Below are 20,632 nucleotides of genomic sequence, written 5' to 3'. Positions count from 1 at the left end.
ACTATACGCGCTCGCTCAAAGTCCGTCAACTGCACATACGGTTCACGTCCACGCTGTCGCGGCATGCTACCAGTGTTAAAGACTGCGATGGAGCTCCGTATGCCACAGCAAACTGGCTGACACTGACGGCAGCGGTGCACAAATGCTGCGCAGCTAGCGCCATTCGACGGCCAACACCGCGGTTCCTGGTGTGTCCGCTGTGCCGTGCGTGTGATCATTGCTTGTACAGCCCTCTCGCAGTGTCCGGAGCAAGTATGGTGGGTCTGACACACATCTACATCTACATCTACATCTACATTGATACTCCGCAAGCCACCCAACGGTGTGTGGCGGAGGGCACTTTACGTGCCACTGTCATTACCTCCCTTTCCTGTTCCAGTCGCGTATGGTTCGCGGGAAGAACGACTGTCTGAAAGCCTCCGTGCGCGCTCTAATCTCTCTAATTTTGCATTCGTGATCTCCTCGGGAGGTATAAGTAGGGGGAAGCAATATATTCGATACCTCATCCAGAAACGCACCCTCTCGAAACCTGGCGAGCAAGCTACACCGCGATGCAGAGCGCCTCTCTTGCAGAGTCTGCCACTTGAGTTTATTAAACATCTCCGTAACGCTATCACGGTTACCAAATAACCCTGTGACGAAACGCGCCGCTCTTCTTTGGATCTTCTCTATCTCCTCTGTCAGACCGATCTGGTACGGATCCCACACTGATGAGCAATACTCAAGTATAGGTCGAACGAGTGTTTTGTAAGCCACCTCCTTTGTTGATGGACTACATTTTCTAAGCACTCTCCCAATGAATCTCAACCTGGTACCCGCCTTACCAACAATTAATTTTATATGATCATTCCACTTCAAATCGTTCCGCACGCATACTCCCAGATATTTTACAGAAGAACTGCTACCAGTGTTTGTTCCGCTATCATATAATCATACAATAAAGGATCCTTCTTTCTATGTATTCGCAATACATTACATTTGTCTATGTTAAGGGTCAGTTGCCACTCCCTGCACCAAGTGCCTATCCGCTGCAGATCTTCCTGCATTTCGCTACAATTTTCTAATGCTGCAACTTCTCTGTATACTACAGCATCATCCGCGAAAAGCCGCATGGAACTTCCGACACTATCTACTAAGTCATTTATATATATTGTGAAAAGCAATGGTCCCATAACACTCCCCTGTGGCACGCCAGAGGTTACTTTAACGTCTGTAGACGTCTCTCCATTGACAACAACATGCTGTGTTCTGTTTGCTAAAAACTCTTCAATCCAGCCACACAGCTGGTCTGATATTCCGTAGGCTCTTACTTTGTTTATCAGGCGACAGTGCGGAACTGTATCGAACGCCTTCCGGAAGTCAAGAAAAATAGCATCTACCTGGGAGCCTGTATCTAATATTTTCTGGGTCTCATGAACAAATAAGGCGAGTTGGGTCTCACACGATCGCTGTTTCCGGAATCCATGTTGATTCCTACATAGTAGATTCTGGGTTTCCAGAAATGACATGATACACGAGCAAAAAACATGTTCTAAAATTCTACAAGAGATCGACGTAAGAGATATAGGTCTATAGTTTTGCGCATCTGCTCGACGACCCTTCTTGAAGACTGGGACTATCTGTGCTCTTTTCCAATCATTTGGAACCCTCTGTTCCTCTAGAGACTTGCGGTACACGGCTGTTAGAAGGGGGGCAAGTTCTTTCGCGTACTCTGTGTAGAATCAAATTGGTATCCCGTCAGGTCCAGTGGACTTTCCTCTATTGAGTGATTCCAGTTGCTTTTCTATTCCTAGGACACTTATTTCGATGTCAGCCATTTTTTCGTTTGTGCGAGGATTTAGAGAAGGAACTGCAGTGCGGTCTTCCTCTGTGAAACAGCTTTGGAAAAAGGTGTTTAGTATTTCAGCTTTACGCGTGTCATCCTCTGTTTCAATGCCATCATCATCCCGTAGTGTCTGGATATGCTGTTTCGAGCCACTTACTGATTTAACGTAAGACCAGAACTTCCTAGGATTTTCTGTCAAGTCGGTACATAGAATTTCACTTTCGAATTCAATGAACGCTTCACGCATAGCCCTCCTTACGCTAACTTTGACATCGTTTAGCTTCTGTTTGTCTGAGAGGTTTCGGCTGCGTTTAAACTTGGAGTGGAGCTCTCTTTGCTTTCGCAGTAGTTTCCTAACTTTGTTGTTGTACCACGGTGGGTTTTTCCCGTCCCTCACAGTTTTACTCGGCACGTACCTGTCTAAAACGCATTTTACGATTGCCTTAAACTTTTTCCATAAACACTCAACATTGTCAGTGTCGGAACAGAAATTTTCGTTTTGATCTGTTAGGTAGTCTGAAATCTGCCTTCTATTACTCTTGCTAAACAGATAAACCTTCCTCCCTTTTTTTATATTCCTATTAACTTCCATATTCAGGGATGCTGCAACGGCCTTATGATCACTGATTCCCTGTTCTGTACATACAGAGTCGAAAAGTTCGGGTCTGTTTGTTATCAGTAGGTCCAAGATGTTATCTCCACGAGTCGGTTCTCTGTTTAATTGCTCGAGGTAATTTTCGGATAGTGCACTCAGTATAATGTCACTCGATGCTCTGTCCCTACCACCCGCCCTAAACATCTGAGTGTCCCACCGGTGTCAATGTGTTCTTTTTTCCATTTCCAGGAGTGTATATTGAATGCGGTGAATGTCTATAATTTAAAAAATAATTCAATTTTTCCAAATATGCCTATTTTGTGGCACACATCTTCCTGAATAGTTTGATATATTAAACATATATATTAGAGAGGTTTTTAGGTCATAAAACAGTGTGTTTTAGGCACCTAAAAAAGGCTCCTTCAGTAGTTCATTTAGGCTATATAAAACCTAAAATAGGCTCTAATAAAAATGATGCAGAGAAAATAAAAATAAATTAAAATACACAGTGTTGACAGTATGAACATCTTATTAGTCATTAAAACAAGGAGACTGAATATTTACACAGTTACAGAGCACAGCAATCTACAACATTAATGTTGAACATAACTCCAAATATTTTTGAGTTCCTGCAAGATAAAGATCTCCATAAAAAAGATGTGGCAAAGGTTTAATTAATACATTCGTAGTTTCACATATTCTGATTATAGTTGGCTTCACAATAAATAAACAAAATCTTTTCTAGGTTTTCTAGTGAAAAACTGTAGCGCTTGTCAATCAGAATCAATTTATACGCTGAAAAAGAACGTTCTACATCAACAGATGTGACAGGGGCGTACTTCATTTTCGGCACATGTTGGACAGGAATGCTGCAGTCAGGAGTGCTGGATTTTCCACTAAGTATGTCAGCAGCTGCACACAACTCCTTCAGGTCAGTGTTCTTCTGCAAAACCGTTTGCATTTTTGCCCGTACTTTTTCCCCTACTTCACCTGGCACTTCATTAATTTTCATTTTGACTTCTTCAAACACAGAAATATTGTCGTAGATAGGTCTCCCTGAGCCTTCTAATTGTGAAATTATTCTTGCCATAAATGTGTAGTGGGCCCTAATGTAAGATAAGTCCCGTTTTAAAGAAGAATCTTTGAGTAACTCCATTGCTGCAGTTATGGATGCAGTATCCTCCGGTATATTTTGAACCACCTTCTGGACAACTGAGAGATGTGTACTATAGTATTCTGGTGCTGTCAGCCATGTGCCCCAGCGCGTGACAACAGGGGCACTGGGACATCTGGAAGCTGTTCTTTGAATGCCTGTATTCTTGATGGTGCCTTAACAAAAAATTTCTTCACCATAGATATTACTTTATTTACTTTAGGAAATTGTAGCCTTACTTGCTCTGTTATGCGGTTGATCCCATGCACTATACAAGTTACTTGCAGCATCAATGGGTAGAATACTTTTAATAGTTGAAACGCTGCTATCATATATGCAGCAGCAACAGTGATGGCCAGAAGCACCTTATTCTCATCCACTCCGTTTGGGTATAGCACCTTAAGCCCATTGTAAACAAACTGTGCTATTGTGTGTTGGTTAGTTTTTGCAAGCTGTTCTGAGTAAATCAAATGAGCCCTGGATGGAGCATTTGGATCTAGCTTGCCAATAATCAGGTTTGCAATGTAACAGCCAAGACTGTCAGTAGTTTCATCCACAGAAATCCATATACAAGATTCTCCAACGTCTTCTTGGATTCTGTGCAATGCAGCATTGTAAGATGAATTCACATAATTCTTACGTAAAGTTGACTCTGCAGGAATAGACTGATGTCAGTACTTCACAAGAAAACCTCTGAAAATAGGGTTTTCTAGTTTCCGAAAGGGGATGTTTGCTGCCACAAATCACTGCAGAACTTTTTTTTATTATTTTTTTTTATATAGCTTTATGTGCGATTCCATCTGCATGCTGAGTTAAGTGAGATTTCTTAACACTTGAAACCTAATACGAGAGAAAAGGGAAATGCAGTTTAGAATCACATATAAAGAGTATTTTGTATTACTAAAGGATAGCGATAAAAAAGAATCCTAAGTGACAGGGAAATAAGAACAACATCAATTAACCTGCTTGTTGCATGCTTGGCAGAAAAAAATTTTCCCATCTGTTGTATAATGCGGAAAATCTTGCAGCCTCTGCCTTATGAGTAGACTTTGAAGTAGCTGTTTTCGGCGTGGCGTAGTATTCTCACACAGAAACTAGAATTTCTCTTGCACTTAACACATCGGTCGCTACACAATGTACTGATTTGTTTTCGCTGGGAAAAAGTGAACAATGACCTGTGTTTCCCCCCCCCCCCCCCCCCCTCCCCACTGTGGTGCATGGGAGCGGTAGGGGAAGTACCGAAGTACCGTACTAGTTGCTGCACATATGGCACCTGACAGATGGCCACCCCTTCTGAACAAGCGAATGGAGTCATCCAGATCACTTGTTGTGGGAGGTATGGATTTCTCTGAACTGTATGCCATAAACCATCGGGACAATCAGACTCCATTCCCACATGCATCAAGAGGCAGTGCATGAACTTCAGGTGACTGTTCCGCAGGGTGATCCTTCCACTACCAAGTCTTTTATCAACCTCACAACTGCGGACTGGGACATCTGTTTCCACGCAGACACAGGGGCTGCTGTTTGGGGACAGTCTGATTCCCCTCAGAGGTCAATTCACAATTAAAACTGCCTACAACAAGTTCACATGGTTGCTAATGCTGTCTGGATTCACCATCATTGATTAGCATCAGGTCGCCACGGATGTGGTTCCCTTCAGGAACTCAACGACTTCTGTGCTGTCTTTGTAACTCTATCAAAACCTGGCCTGCTGTACGCTACAGATTTCCAGGCTTGTATCTACTTACATCCAGACATGGTGCCCCATTTCTGCTGGACACAACCGATCCCTGTCTCCTTATGGGCCACCGGTAATCAAGAACCTGATTGCCTCCACAAGAGGCGATTGAAGCTGTTGAAACCAGTTTGGCCACACTCCTGGTAGTGGTCAAGACAGCCAATGGCTCCCTTCCGCTAGTCAACAATTTTCAACAATCAATACCCAGGCGCAAGTGGAAACCTACCTGATGCAACGTTCAGAGGACCACTTCACGAAGCTTGTCAGAGGAAGTATTTTTCTACGATAGATCTTGCTGATAAATATTACAGATTCCTCTGGATGAGGAGTCGCAACACATCATGGTCACTAATATTTCCTTCAGCTTACACTAATACATGTGCTTGCCATTTGGAATCTCTACCTCTGCAGCAATCTTCCACAAATACCTGAAACAGTTAAACATGTCCATCACTGTGTACCCTCTTTACTACACTGTGTGGCACAGAATTAAGTGCCACTTACACAAGTGCCAGTTTTTTGAAGTCGAATACCACAGATACTTGCTCAACAAAGAAGAGATCCAGTCCACGGACCACAATACTGCAGCTACCGACACTCTAATCCATTCCCAAAACTTACAGGAGCTGCAGGCTTTTTCCAGGAACATTGAATAATTATTCGATGTTCCTCCTACATGTGGTCCATATTATGCATGCACTCAACCAGCTGTGGAAGGAGGGCTTTCAGTACAGGTAGACAGCTGTCTGTGAGCAGCTTTCAGCTTTCAGGCAGCTGAAGTGTGTCTGTACTCGGAGCACTGCCTTATGCCCTTTTCCCCTTCAATATCCTCTGGTTTTGGCTGCAGATGCTTCTCATTGCATTATTGCAGTGCTGAGCAACCAATTGCCTCTGCATCAAAGATGCTAACACCCACTCACAAGAATTACTCACAGATAGAAACGGAAGCTTCAGCGATTATCTTTTCCATTAAAAAGTTCTGTGTTTACCTGTTCTGGAGCAAGTTTAGACTCATTACAGGCCCCAAACCACTGGTGTCACTCTTTGGGCTGCACTCCTGCTTTCCACAGCAGACAGCACAATGGGTCCAGCACTTGTTGCTTTTTCTCAGCTCCTACAATTATACCATTAAATACGAGCCCAAGGCACACCATGCAAATCTGGATACTCTCTCTTGTCTACCTGTGGGGACTTTGACCAACAGGAAATCTCGTGTTTCCACATTGTCATGGAACAGCGGCACACCTTAGATCGGTTTCCCATTACAGCTACTCAAATAGCTGCACTCCTATCTTACAGCGTGTCGTTCACTAAGTGTTCCTTGGCTGGCCCTGTTACTTTTCAAATAATGGCAATGCAGAATTCCGGACCTGGGTTTACCTTCCCTACAGTCTGTTCAGTTGCCACCAATGTCTGCCACTCAGTGCAGAGGCAGAAACTCTGTACCTTCATCCTGCCTACCCTGCACCCTCTAGTTTTGCGACTCCTCTACTGTGTGCACTGGAATATGTCACAGATGAAAGCCCTCATGAGGCAACATGCCAACAGGACTGAATTAAGGTGTGGAGACCATGGTGCGCCTTACAGCAGGCTGCTCCACCCCAGGTTTTTGCCATCTGTTCCATTCCCCTACTGTCCATAGGACCACATTCATTTGGATTTTGTTGGCCCCTTTTTGGACTCTATGTGGCTCACTGTCATGGTCACTTACTCCGATTACTCGTACTTAATGCACTCTTCTAGATTCTAGCCATCAAAGGGCTTACCCAAATCATTACGTTTGAACAATTCTGGATCTCACACAGCATCAAACACCTGTCTAGTTTGCCATTCCACCCATCCTCCAATGGAAAATCACAGTGTATGGTGCAGACATTTAAACACCATACATTAAAACCAGTGAGCACCACCACCACAGCAGCAGCACTCACAATGTTTCTGAGCACATACAGTACCTCCTGTCTGTGCAACCATAGCCCTGCAGACCACTCTTAGTGGTTCAATCAGACCAGGAATAGCCACCTATGCTGATCCTACACCCACACAGTTATAACTCTCACTCCAGAGCATCAGCAGTGGTTCCCATGGGTGTGGACATGGAGGTAGAGGTCTTGCTGCAGCTTTGGCCTCTTCACCATCCTCATCCATGCCACCATGCCCAGTGCATTGCCAGATGCCACAGGTTCATCCCACCAGCCATGCCACCATTGTTTTCCAAAGAATCATCCACTGCACTTCCAGCCATATGTGCCCATTTTGGGGGGAGTGGTCTGGTATCCCAGTCCAGTGAGTTTGAAGGCAGCTGGAAGACATGGCCCGCAATGACAGCCACAAGATAGAACTGCTACACATGTGGCCACTGGTGTTGCCACCAAAAGTGCTGGCTCTAGGGCCACACTCGTCTCGGCGGCCTATCAGCGCCAATGATCACCATGTAAACCTAGCAGTGCAGCAGGTCACTCTTCAGTTGTGATTCCACTATGCTCATGTTATCACTATCACTACATATTGTTGTCTTAATCATAGGATTCACTATACTGGATTTGTAATTCTCGCGTGCCATCTTTGTTGTCTATTTCGCAGCTGTTACCTGTTACACTCAGATTTTTCACTGCCAATGGCCTTGTTCAGTCAGCCAGTTCTACAGTTTCTTGAGTCGTTCCTGGTCTTGTCTGATTCTGGTTACTTAATATTTAATTTCATTTTCTGAATGCAATAAGCTTGTTTGCAGTTATCCATAATAAGAGTGTGATTATCAATTCTACTTTCCATACACATATATTGAACAGCAGAATTAATATACAAGCACAATAGTTCATGGAGATGCCACTCAGCAGCAGTCAAGGGAAAAAGTTAGTAATATGTACATACAAAATCGATATTTTACCTAACGCAATTCACCATACAAAATAGGTCTGGAACAATAATGTATATGAAGAGAGAGGGTACTTTTAAATAAATAATTTTTACTTCAATATCTCACAGTTCCATTGCTTCACTGAGCTTATTAAAAATAAAAGTAGTGAAACTTATGGGTTTCACTTATTTATACAAATACAATACATGACAACTGCATGAAAATGGAAAAAAATTCATTATTATTCATATCAAAATCTTATACAAAACTGCATTCACATTCTTGGTGGCAGAGACCAAATGATCAGGAACTACTTCCTAAACCATTTCATATATACAATACTAGAAAGAATGGCAACTTCAAGCACAATCAGTATGATAAGAATTGCCTTATTTTTTATAGCATGACATGCTATTTTGTGCATTAATGATCTAGACCGTGTCAGTTCATCATCTGTTTCTGCCAGCCTCCTCTTACTTCTCAACAAACTCTCCCTCTGCTCCCCCAGCTCAGCGATCACTTCTCCTCCTAGTGTCTCAGTTTCAGCTGCAATTGCCTGCATAAATATAAGTACAGTGTCAGTCAGATATTAAAACATGTTTCAAAAACATACAATCTCAGAATCTAATTGAAAAAAATCCCACAACTTCTCTATAACATAAGCCAAATTAAAGCCTCAAGTTTCCAGCCTTATTTCCCAGGCTCTGCATCTCATGCAATGAAATCAACATACACAAATACAACAACTGTAACACTCACTTCTCAGTGTTCATCAGCATTAAGTTGTAATAAACATGGAGGAGGAGATTAATGCGATTAGTGTTTAATGTCTCATCAACAACGAGCCCATTAGAGAGGGACCACAGGCTCAGCTTAGTGAGGGATAGAGAAGGAAAGCAGCTGTGCCCTTTTGAAGGATCCACCCCTGCCTTTGCCTTAAGCAATTTAGGGAAATCATGGAAAACCTAAGTCAGGATGGCCGGAGGGGTTTTGAACAGCCGTCCTGCTGAATGTGAGCCCAGGGTGCTAATAACTGTGCTACCCCACCAAGTGTGTAATAATCACAATGATAATCAGTGACAAGCATGCTACCATAACATTAACTTCAGATTTTGATAAAGACAGGTTACTGTGACAATCAACAAATTCTGCAACAGAGATTTGGCAGTGAAACTGTATTTTCTTGTATAATTATGATATATGGGCCGGAATGCATTAGTCATGAAAACTGTAGTTACATCTGTTCTCCTATAAATCAATATCTCTCTCTCTCTCTCTCTCTCTCTCTCTCTCTCTCTCTCTCTCTCTCTCTCTCTCTCTCTCTCTAAGGCACTTCGACTGGCTTATAAAGCACTTCTTGACCATAAAGAGAATGTGTAAAAATACTACAGGAACAGAGGGTCATTTAATGAAAATTTGGTTTCAACAGCACTACACAGTCCCAGTGATTGTCAGGTTCAAAACTGGTTGCAGTGATGTAATAGAGAGGTACAGGATGAGATAGAAAAGAGCAGATTATGTGACTCACATGACAAAGTTACTAAGCACTTACAAAATGTTAAGCGGAACCTTGCTGTAAAGATTAACTGCCACAGCAATTATACCAGATAACCCAATGCAATGACTGTCAGGAATGCTCTTTGTCAATGACATTAACCTACAATTTGATTGCTTTCATATACCAGTGTATAAAATTAAGTCTGTAATTAAACAACTGCCTCACTGTAAAATCTGGTAAGATATTTCTCAATATGAAAGGATACAGTGCTGGTGATACTCACCATGAGCTGTGTGGAACAGGCAAGCCTGCCATAACGAGTGAAGGAAAACTTATAATTGCCCTCACTCTTCCACATGACATGGGAGAAGCAATACTGCACGAAACAGTTTCCAAGGTGGAGAGGAAAGTGCTTATATGCCTTCGAGACAATCATCCTCCCAGCAGATAAAGAGAATCCAACAGTCCTGTTACCACTACAAGAATATGAGCAGAAAATACACAAACTGTTCCTACAGTGCTTAACAACCAAAGAGGAAGATCACTTAACTTGTCTGGAATACTTCCAATGACAATACTATGAAAATATATAACTCATGGAACTCATGGGTACTGATGTGGGCTGGCCTAGTGCCCAGTAGGCAGGACATTTATAAATGGGTATTTGCCCAAAGCAGCTTTAAACGTCAAAAATCCGAGCATTTACAACAAAAATACTTTTTAAAATTTTACTGTTAGAATGTATAATTTACCAATTAAAACAAGGAATGGCACGATACTCCCAATATCAGGAGTTAGTAAATGTTTACATTTAAACTCACATATGTCATTCATTGCTTTATTACTTGCTGTACGAATAAAGGACTCATGTTAGTGATCGTTGCTCAGCTTTTATATTGTTCTTTTTATTTTTACCAGTTCTCTCCCCCCCACACACACAGCTGTGTAGTCCTTAAGTCATCGCTTTGTAATGTAACACACTTTATAATCTCTGTAAACTCTCTGAATATTACTGAAGAATGGTTATTGATAGCAAAATCATTCCTGAATGTATTAAACAACTGGCATGTGTTTCTTGATAGTAAATATATTCTTAAATGTTAAATTGTTTCCAGTGAAAAAAGAGTGTGTTTTATTGTCAGATATAGTGACATTTGAGACAGATCTAGTTTTCTATTCTGCTCCTTTATCTACTTTTGTATAACTGCCCTGCTATGATGATAAAATTAGAACATCAACATAGAAAATATTTAATAACAAAGAATTGATCCCAAAGACACTAGAATCGTTCGATTCTGATACTAGTCAATTCCTACAGAACTGGCAATTTTTGGACTTGTGGAATTGGAATCAGCACATGACTCATCCCTAATTAAAATCATTACAGATAAATTATTTTTTCCTGTAATTTTTTTGCAGTAGTATAAGTAAAAGTACTAACTACAGGCTACCTACTTAATATAAATTATGCTTTATTTCAAGAATTACTTTCAAACTTAAGTTTTTTGTTTTTTTTATTATGTACTGCCCCAAGAATTTATGTCATTAAAAAGTTTAATTTTATTTATTGTCCAATTTATTTCCCCTAATAACTCTTCCCTAACTCTCAAGCAGCTTTTTCAAAATGGTTATCCAACCACTGCAGAAACAGTGTTGCAAAACACCTATTCCAATTCAAAATATCAGTTTAAAATTTTTTATAAGCACTGATTATCAATTGATCTTTAAAATGCATAAATGCCCGAGCATTTATGAATTTTGGGCATCTGCCCAGGCATTTTACATCAATATGCATGAGCAGCTGCCTCTTCTACACAACTTCATAAGTCCATAAAGAAGATATTCCACTTCATTCCATTGTGCATAATGTACGGAAAGCAAAGAATGGGCTTGCAAAACTAAAGCCACAATTAATTCTTTGCTGGAAAAATTCAGCACAACTATTTAGTGCATTTTCTCTAGCTGCCACAAAACCACTGACTCAGCACAACATAGAGCTCACGGCAAGATTTATCATGGATTTGTTTTGACAGAACCTCTAAGTGGATCTTTGGAAAGAACTTTGGGCCATCAATGACAACTCTGAATTCATCATCAGGCTAACCCACTTGCCATTTCATATAAATTATTACGAACAGACTGATGAAATACCGATGGTCTGCCCAACCACCATCAATAGAAGCCAATGCATTTAATACATGTTTGACGTGGAATTTCTTGAGTTAGTGCAATGCAAGCTTTCTAGGCTTTTCCAATACATGCACGATACACCTTTCATATATCCATGTGGATGAGATTACCTACAAGACCATTTGCTACCTCTGAAACTGCAACCAAGACGGTGGCGTATTAAGTGAAGACCAGATGACACTAAAACAAAACATTGAACAAAAGCCAACACAGATTTACACTAACGTTCTCCAGCTGTCATCTGCCCTCACAAAGTAAATGTGCCCTAAGCACAATTGCACAGAGGACCCGTGAAATCTACAGGAAAGACAGCCTACCAACAGAGCTAAACAACTGCAGACAGGAAAAACTTTGACAAGAGCTGTAAATCAAATGTGCAAAGGAGCCAATGACACAGGATCCAGGAGAGGAAGAAGAAAAACCTATTGTGCAACTGTTTGTCCCTTTTGTCAGAAACACTTCACCTAAAATTCGAAGAATTCTCTGGAAACACAATATCTTGTCTTAAGTCCACCTGTCGCCCAATATCAAAACTTTTGTGGGTTCTGTGAAATGGAGCAACAGAGGACTGGGAGTTTATTGCAGTCTGTTCTACTATTAGAAAATGTGTAAATGCGAGATAGTCTGCAGTGTACAAGAATGCGGGGCAAGCACCACATGGATAAACAATAACCATCAAAGTCAGTTGTTGTTGAAGACAGAGTCTCCAAAAATCAAAGAATGCATTATAATGGAACAAAGGTTAAAACAGTTATTTACATTTTAGGAATGTGGTTCAAAGAAATTGGCTTGGATTGGGCTACACTGTGGGCTTATAAATGAGGAGACCATTTGATAGTTACATAAAGAAGTCAGCTTTGAGCTTACGCAATGCACATGTCAGTGTCAGCAAGTGGGGAAGATAATTTCGCATCATGCCCGCCACCAAGACTTGCTTCCCTGCCAGAGTAGTGTTTCAAATGCGTTAGTGCCCAAGGATTGTGCCCACAACTGCAGGAGAGAGTAGATGTACAGGCCAGTGGTTACAGGAAAATATTTGGTCATTGGTACTGCCCGAAGATGGTAGCATATCACTGTCCGAAATATCTCACAATCTGGAAAACTCCCCAGTTCAAGAGCACTGAGGCATTGATGTCGTAGGGCATTCAAGTGTACATGGTGATGAAAGGAGTGACAGGGGGGGGTTGTTTGGGGAAGGAGACCAGACAGCGAGGTCATCAGTCTCATTGGATTAGGGAAGGACGGGGAAGGAAGTCGGCCGTGCCCTTTCAAAGGAACCATCCCGGCATTTGCCTGGAGTGATTTAGGGAAATCACGGAAAACCTAAATCAGGATGGCCGGACGCGGGATTGAACCGTCGTCCTCCCGAATGCGAGTCCAGTGTCTAACCACTGCGCCACCTCGCTCGGTGGAGTGACAGGTTTTAACATGTCAATTCCTGTTCTCACAACGCCTATGAATGTCATAAAATCACCACATCATTATTGGTGATCTTCTCAGTGAATCCAGATTATTTGAAGGCAACTTTCTTCATGGGAGTAAATGGTATTCTAGGCTTCTGTGAACAATTTACAAGACACACAGACCAGAAAATGGCATTTTCAGATGTTTCCATGTGTGAGTTACACTGTAGTAAGACTAATTTTGTTCACTCACATTATCACTGTTAATGAAATAAGTTTTTATTTTTGAGCATAGGCTTCCGGGGCCAGCATCACCTTCAATATAACATTTCTGGGTATGTGACCACAGTGTCATGATGCTGAATATACTAAATTCCAGGCACTGCTGGAAGGGGCCTCCATCAGAGAGGAGTATTTATTAGTGGGACCATGCCTTATATATACTGTTATTTAATCATGTTCCTAATGTTAGTTTATATATAAAAAAAAACACTGATTCAAAGTTTGATTTGGTGGTAGGTGTAGGGAGCTGGGGACTGATGTCCTTCATTAATAGTAGTTTTATTTTAATTGTTATTGGCTGGAACTGATGAATGAGGGGCAACTACATTTACCGTATTGGTTTTCAGAAGAAACTGGTCACATTTCAGCACATTGTAGAAACTGAATCAGTGATACAGGTGAGAGGGGGAAGAAGTAGGAGGCAGTATTAGATCTAGATGTGTAGCCTGTCCTGCACATCCTCCCACCACCACCTACTCCAGTCTGATCACAAGCATCACCTATCCCATCAAAGACAGGGCTACCTATGAAAACAACCATGTGATCTACAAGCTAAGCTGCAATCACTGTGCTGCATTCTACTTGGGTATGACAAGCAACAACCCAATTGTTTAGCATGCTGCCCAACAAAACATTCTTCACTTTAATGACTGCTTCAAAGGATCCTTCCTATCAACATCATCTTTTCTAAGTAGCGCAAGTGGGAGCTCTACCTGCAATACATCCCATGTTCCTGTAACCTTCCTGGTCTCAACCTTCATTAGTCACCATCCTTCACCCACCTATACCCTTCCCTGTTCCCACTCCAGCACTACACAGCCTTCTATTCTACAAAATAACCACAGTCTCTTAGTTTTCTCCTTTTCTGCTCCCTCTCCCCACCACATCCCTACATGCTCCCACGAGCAGCACTTTACCGTCCCCCACCCCTACCTCGCTATCCCTCCCTCTCCACACCCCAGCCTCCTCCTCAACCCCACCACCCAGATTGCTTCTCCCATCATGTTTAATTGCTCGCTGGCCGATGTGGCCGTGCGGTTCTAAGCGCGTCAGTTTGGAACCGCGTGACCGCTACGGTCGCAGGTTCGAATCCTGCCTCGGGCATGGATGTGTGTGATGTCCTTAGGTTAGTTAGGTTTAAGTCGTTCTAAGTTCTAGGGGACTGATGACCTCAGTAGTTAAGTCCCATAGTGCTCAGAGCCATTTGAACCATTTTTTTGTAATTGCTCGCAATTGAGCCTCGATGGCCAGAGACAGTGGACGTGTGTGAGAGTTGTGTTATTAACAATAATGTATGTATTACATAAAGCGGTAACCAAAAATCTACCTCAATCTTTGTTAACTATTACCTTAAATAATTTATAAAAAGAACTTGCCATAGACAGAATAAACCACACTTATCAAAAAGTAACCACTAATGGAGCTTAATCACAATGTCAAATATAAAACCAGAAGCCTGGTAAGGTAAATAATTTTTTATAAAAATTCCTTCTAAAACAGATAACTACTAGAATCGACTTTCCATATCTATGGGCACGAAACACCTAACCAGGCGTTATTAGACAGTCACTCTCACCAAATCATGGAGAAAACCTGTGTGTGCATAGGCTTGCAGTGAAGAGGCAGCACACAAAAGTAAACAATAACTGCACTGTGCAGCGTGCTGGTTGCGATAGTGATCGTCTTAGTGATCTAATATGAATGGACAGCTAACTGTAAGTGCCAAGCAATGGCACAAGTTGTGCTTGGTTAGTGGCCATCATTTACATAATGAAGGATGATTAAAAACAATGGTATAGGACAGTGCCAAAAGTACTTAGTTTAAATAAATTAATGGTTGTTAAATAATGCCTCAAAAGTAGTTAAAACAAATATGACATTGAAAATCAAAAGAGCAAACACAAAGTCTTAGTGGTGGGCGATGAACTGCAATCCTGCCAGTGGTTACTTAGCCATTAAGGAACCAGATTTGTAAAGCTGTCATCATAATGTCAAAAATTCTGGCTAATATCTCCCACTCACTCAAAGAGAGAAAGAGAGAAAGAGAGAGAGAGAGGTGGGGGTGGGGGTGGGGGTGGAGGGGTGGGGGGCGGGAGTGGGGAAACTTTTTTTTCCAACTAGGTGCTACTAGCATGTATGGCGAAGAACATAATGGTGACTTTATCATCTTAATTGTGTTGCTGTTGCTTCCACATGTATTTCTGTGGCACACTTTTGCACAATGAAAACTTTCTTTTTCAAAGATGGGCAGAATGATAACTATCTGATGCACTAGCCATTACTGCATAGTTTCGACTCTACAATCGAAACTATGCAGTAGTGGTGTTTAAAAATATAAAAGGATGTTTTACTGCTACCAACTGCAGCTAGTTCAGCAGATAGTTCTCATTCTGCCCATCTAATCATTCTGCCCATCTTTGAAAAAGAAAGTTTTCATTGTACAAAAGTGTACCACAGGAATACACATGGTGCTCTTCCCCAATTATCTTGTAAACTACTGTTTAAAGAGTTAAAATACTTAACGAAAGCACAACAGCTCATGCTTTCTCTTGTGAAATCTGTTGTAAAAAATCAGTGTTTGGAAGGGACAAATGACTCCAAAAATTACAATACTACAGAAAAAAGATGGCATTCATTACTTTTTATTAAATTTGACTTCAGTTCAAACGTGGGATTATTAATGCTACCGCTAAAATCTTTGATCACTTACCACTTATATTTAGTGCTAGATGATTAGAAAAGCTAAATATCAAGGTGAACTAAATATGCTCATAAGCAACTCCCTCTATAGCAAAGAATAATGTTACTCAGAAAAATATAGCTTACTTAGGCAAAATATAACAACAAAAACAATCAGTTTTTGATTTGCTTTATTACACTGCAATACATCAAATCTGACCAATAATTTTTCCCATACATAATGGAAAAGAATGATATGTAATGGCAATCTGTACAAAAGATGGGGATGCACAGTGATACAATGTTAGCTTGGAAAGAGGGCGATAATCAAAGCTGTTAGCACAACGAGTCATAATTTGGAATTCATTATAATCATGCTCTCAATGCTGTGGCAGCTACACCAATAAAAGGATTACAGGGCAAATAATTTCTGTTTTTTTTTGTTTTTTATGACAATTCACAGGTAGGAGAAAGTCCTTTGACAACTATTCCTATAATACAATTCTGAATTGATGATACTGTGAGTCGAGAATCTGAGTTATTTTAAAAGATTGTTCTCAGCTGCCATGTTCAATAGTGTCCATTACACACACACACACACACACACACACACACACACACACACACACACACACACGTTTGTAAATCAGAATCAGCAACTCTTATATCTACAATCACAGACATCAAGCAACTTAGATGCAAAGATGACCACTATTGCCCCTTTCATATTTGTTTATTTATTGGTCCAAGAATCAGTTTTGTACATTGTTTGTACATTTGATATAGAACAGTGGTAAACCTAGTTAGTTTACAATACAGTAGTCATTTTGACTACATTGTTGACAACATAAAAATGCATAATAATGTAGGTTGGTGTACTACATTGCTTCTACATGTGATAATAGCAGTTATTAAGTGAGATGACATGACAAGCACAATGTAAACTATATTATGAACTGGCAATTAGTGAAATTTGGTAAATGAGGTTTACTTATTATAATGTTCCATAAACTCAGACAAAGAATAAAAGCAGTGGTCAAGCAAGAACTATTTTAACTTTATTTTAAATGCATTTAATGTTGGTATGCATTTCAGGTAAGAAGGCATATGGTTATATAACATAGCTCCAGAATGATACACTCCTCTTTTGCATAAGTTTGTACTTATTGTGTTCCTGTGTAGGTTCATCTTCTGTCTAGTTTCATATGTGTATATATCTTAGTTGGGTTTGAAGAGATTTTCCTTTTTTAAGATGCTCCCTTTTGTGAAAATTGGTATTTCATATATATACAAGCAAGGCAGTGGCAATATTTTCAGAGTTTTAAAAAAGGGTCTACAGGAATCCTCTTTTTCTGTATTTTAAATGTTTTTGTAGTATTTGTGGAATTCCCTCAAAAAAATATTCCATACATAAGTAGTGACTCTATACGGCAATGATACATTGCCAGCACTGATGAGCAGCTTGTATTTTGAGTGAGGATCTTAACAGCATATGCTAATGAATTCAGCCTCTTTTTTTAAATTGCTTAGGTGTACCTCCCACTTCAGATCTGCCTGAACATGTGCACCTAGAAATTTTGTTTGACTGACCTTCAACACATTTTTTCCTTCAATACTGAAAACAGGGCTTGCAGGATGCAGGTTTTGTGTGGTATGGAAGTTAACTGCCACAATTTTTTCAGAATTTATGATGAACCTATTGGCATTGAACCAGTGTGTTAAGGTACACATAACTGATACTGCAGCCTCCTGCAAATTTTCCTCATTCTGTGATTTAATTGGAATATTAGTGTCATCTGCGAATAGTACAGTGGTTCCATCATGTATTTTACTAGCCAAGTCATTTACATACAGCAGAAATAGGACAGGTCCTAGAACTGAGCCTTGTGGGACTCCATACTTGATTCTCTGCTCATCACTGTAAAAACAAGAAATTTTTTGTGTTTCACTATTTTTGTGTTTTATTTCTGTAATCTACTGACGATAACTGAGGTACGACTGGATCCACTTTTCAGATTGGCCTCTAATTCCATAATTACTTAATTTACACATGAGAATGCCATGATCAATTACATCAAAGGCTTTACTTAGATCCAGAAATATCCCAGATACACGTTGTTTGTTTATGATCCACTGCTTTTTATACTTCATTTAAGAATGCAAAAATTGCTGACTGAGTCGATTTTCCAGCTCTGAACCCATGTTGGGAGTCACTTATCAGCCTCTCTTTATTTAAGAAAACTGTTAATCTTCTAAGGAGCATTTTTTCCATAATTTTGCTGAAGCCTGACAAAACTGAAACTGGTCTATAATTAGCAATATCACTTTTTGCACCCTTCTTTTCCCCATTCTCAAACAATGAATTTACTATGTCTGTTAGTGTTTCCACAATAAATGTGGCACTAGCTTTGATAATAGCATCTGGTATCTCATCAACACGCACTGATTATTTATTAGGTAATTCTGTGAGGATTCTTGACAGTTCCTCAGGTGTTGCTGGATACAAGAAGAATGTGTTTGAATGAATTTTTTGATCTGAGTGACTGGTTGGCTGTTTGTCATGGTGTGTATTTATTAACTGTTGTGCTACATTTGAGAAATAATTGTTGAAAGCACTAGCAACATGTCTGGGGTCAGTAAGTTTATTTTTATTCATAATCAGCTCTTTATTACTGTGATCAACTGGCCTGGTACCAATTTCTTTCCTTATAATTTGCCAGGTTGCTTTAGTTTTATTCTTGGAATCACACAATATTTTGTTATTTTCTAGTTTTTTTGCTTCTGAAATAACTCATGTTAGTATTCTTTTGTATCTTTTGAAATATGCAATAAAGTCAGGGCTGGTATTATGCTTGGAGTACTCATACAATATCCTTTTATTTTGACATGATATCCTTATCCCTTTTGTAATCCACTTGTTTGTTTTTTGAGTAGAGTTTAACATAGTTGTTGTCTTGGGAAAAGCTATTTCAAAAAAATGTTTGAATGTAGCCATAGACTTATATTTCTCATTGGTCTCATTACAGTCATATACATCTTTCCAACTTTCACCCTCTTGGAGAGAACAAAAATATTCCACATTTTTTATACTGAAATTCCTTACAGTGTGTTGTATTCGACTGGGAATTTGGTGTCCTGAAACATTCATTGCAAGAATTTGAGCATAGTGATCGCTAAAACCCATGTTTACAACTTGTGTGTTATAGGCATATTTGCACGTATTTATCAAGATTGATCAATAATAGATGCAGAGGTAGGTGTTTCTCGAGTTGGTTCCGTTACTGTTGGACTGATGTTGAACAATTGCAGTAAATTTATAATGTCATCTCTGAATTTATTGGATGTTGAGAAATATAATTATATTTTTCTTGGGAGAGTGAATTTCTTACAAGAGTTCCTCCATGTTAATGTAAAACACTTTTTTATCTCCATCTGATGACCTGTATACACAAATAATACCTGTATTTTGCCTTGTTAGTTCTATATCTTTTTCACAGGACAGTTTATGGTATTTGGTTACACTAGTGAATTCAATATTTTATTTAACATTATACACACACACACACACACACACACACACACACACACACACACACGTACCCTCATGACTCAATATTTTCCAACAAAACATGCTTGCAAGTTTGAACTGAGGAAGGTATGTTTGCTCTAACATATCTTGTTTGAGCCAGTGTTCTGTAAAGCATAGTACATAAATATCATTTAGATCATTTAATATTATTTCTATTTCATTTAGATTATTTGGGAGTGACTGAACATTTTGATGGAGTAATTTAAAATTAGGGACATGGAGGGTATCATTTCTTGTTTGACCACTTACCTCACTATTTGAGCTAGTGTACTTAGTGGTAAAAAATCCTTATGTTTTCCAGGGATCCATGTCATTTACTGTGTGGCTTGTTGGTTCACCGTTTGTGGGTTCCTGCCTTTCTTCTGTCAAAATTTTCCCAATTTTCACTTTTTTCTGTCCTTTTTCACCCATCTGTCCATTAACAACTGCCTTGATTAGATGGCTTGAAATTTGACCTAGTAAATGTGTTGTTATGACTTTCTTTGGGCCTATTTTTTGTCATAAAATGGTCCATAATGGTCTGTTTTCTCGTGGGTGGCACTTTCACTTTGAGACTGGCACTTTCTATCAGATTGTCCATTTGTGTATGCTTTTTTCCTTGTACAGATACTTAGTTTTTCAGTTTTCGCCATGTGTATGAAACAAGCAAGCCTATTACAAATGCGAATCTTTCCTTATTTGTTTAGATGTAAACCATGAGTTGTATATTCATTTCTTTTCAGGCATTTTATTTCAAAATTCACAGATAATCTTTTCCTACACATGCCTGTAGCAGTGTTGATTTTTTCTAATATAATGTGGTTTGCAGCTATGATTTTTC

At 39.9% G+C, this 20,632-nt stretch overlaps 1 protein-coding gene across 6 annotated transcripts in view; it reads right to left on the bottom strand.

Annotated features, from left to right (window-relative positions):
* Window positions 1-8,285: 8,285 nt before the first annotated feature.
* Window positions 8,286-20,632, bottom strand: part of LOC124802754 (vesicle transport through interaction with t-SNAREs homolog 1B) — an 18,569-nt gene continuing 6,222 nt past the window's right edge. For 2 of the 6 annotated variants that reach the window (XM_047263746.1, XM_047263744.1), the window contains exon 3: window positions 8,286-8,727. In XM_047263746.1, the coding sequence (XP_047119702.1) occupies window positions 8,482-8,727 (246 nt within the window). In that variant the 3' untranslated portion in view covers window positions 8,286-8,481. The remainder of the gene's footprint in view (window positions 8,728-20,632) is intronic. The other 4 variants (XM_047263743.1, XM_047263741.1, XM_047263742.1 and 1 more) reach the window with 3 other exon arrangements.

Source organism: Schistocerca piceifrons, chromosome 6, assembly GCF_021461385.2.
Source record: "Schistocerca piceifrons isolate TAMUIC-IGC-003096 chromosome 6, iqSchPice1.1, whole genome shotgun sequence".
Classification (NCBI taxonomy): domain Eukaryota; kingdom Metazoa; phylum Arthropoda; class Insecta; order Orthoptera; family Acrididae; genus Schistocerca; species Schistocerca piceifrons.
Note: the sequence above shows the minus strand (reverse complement) of the source record. Positions and strands in the feature narration are given on the sequence as shown.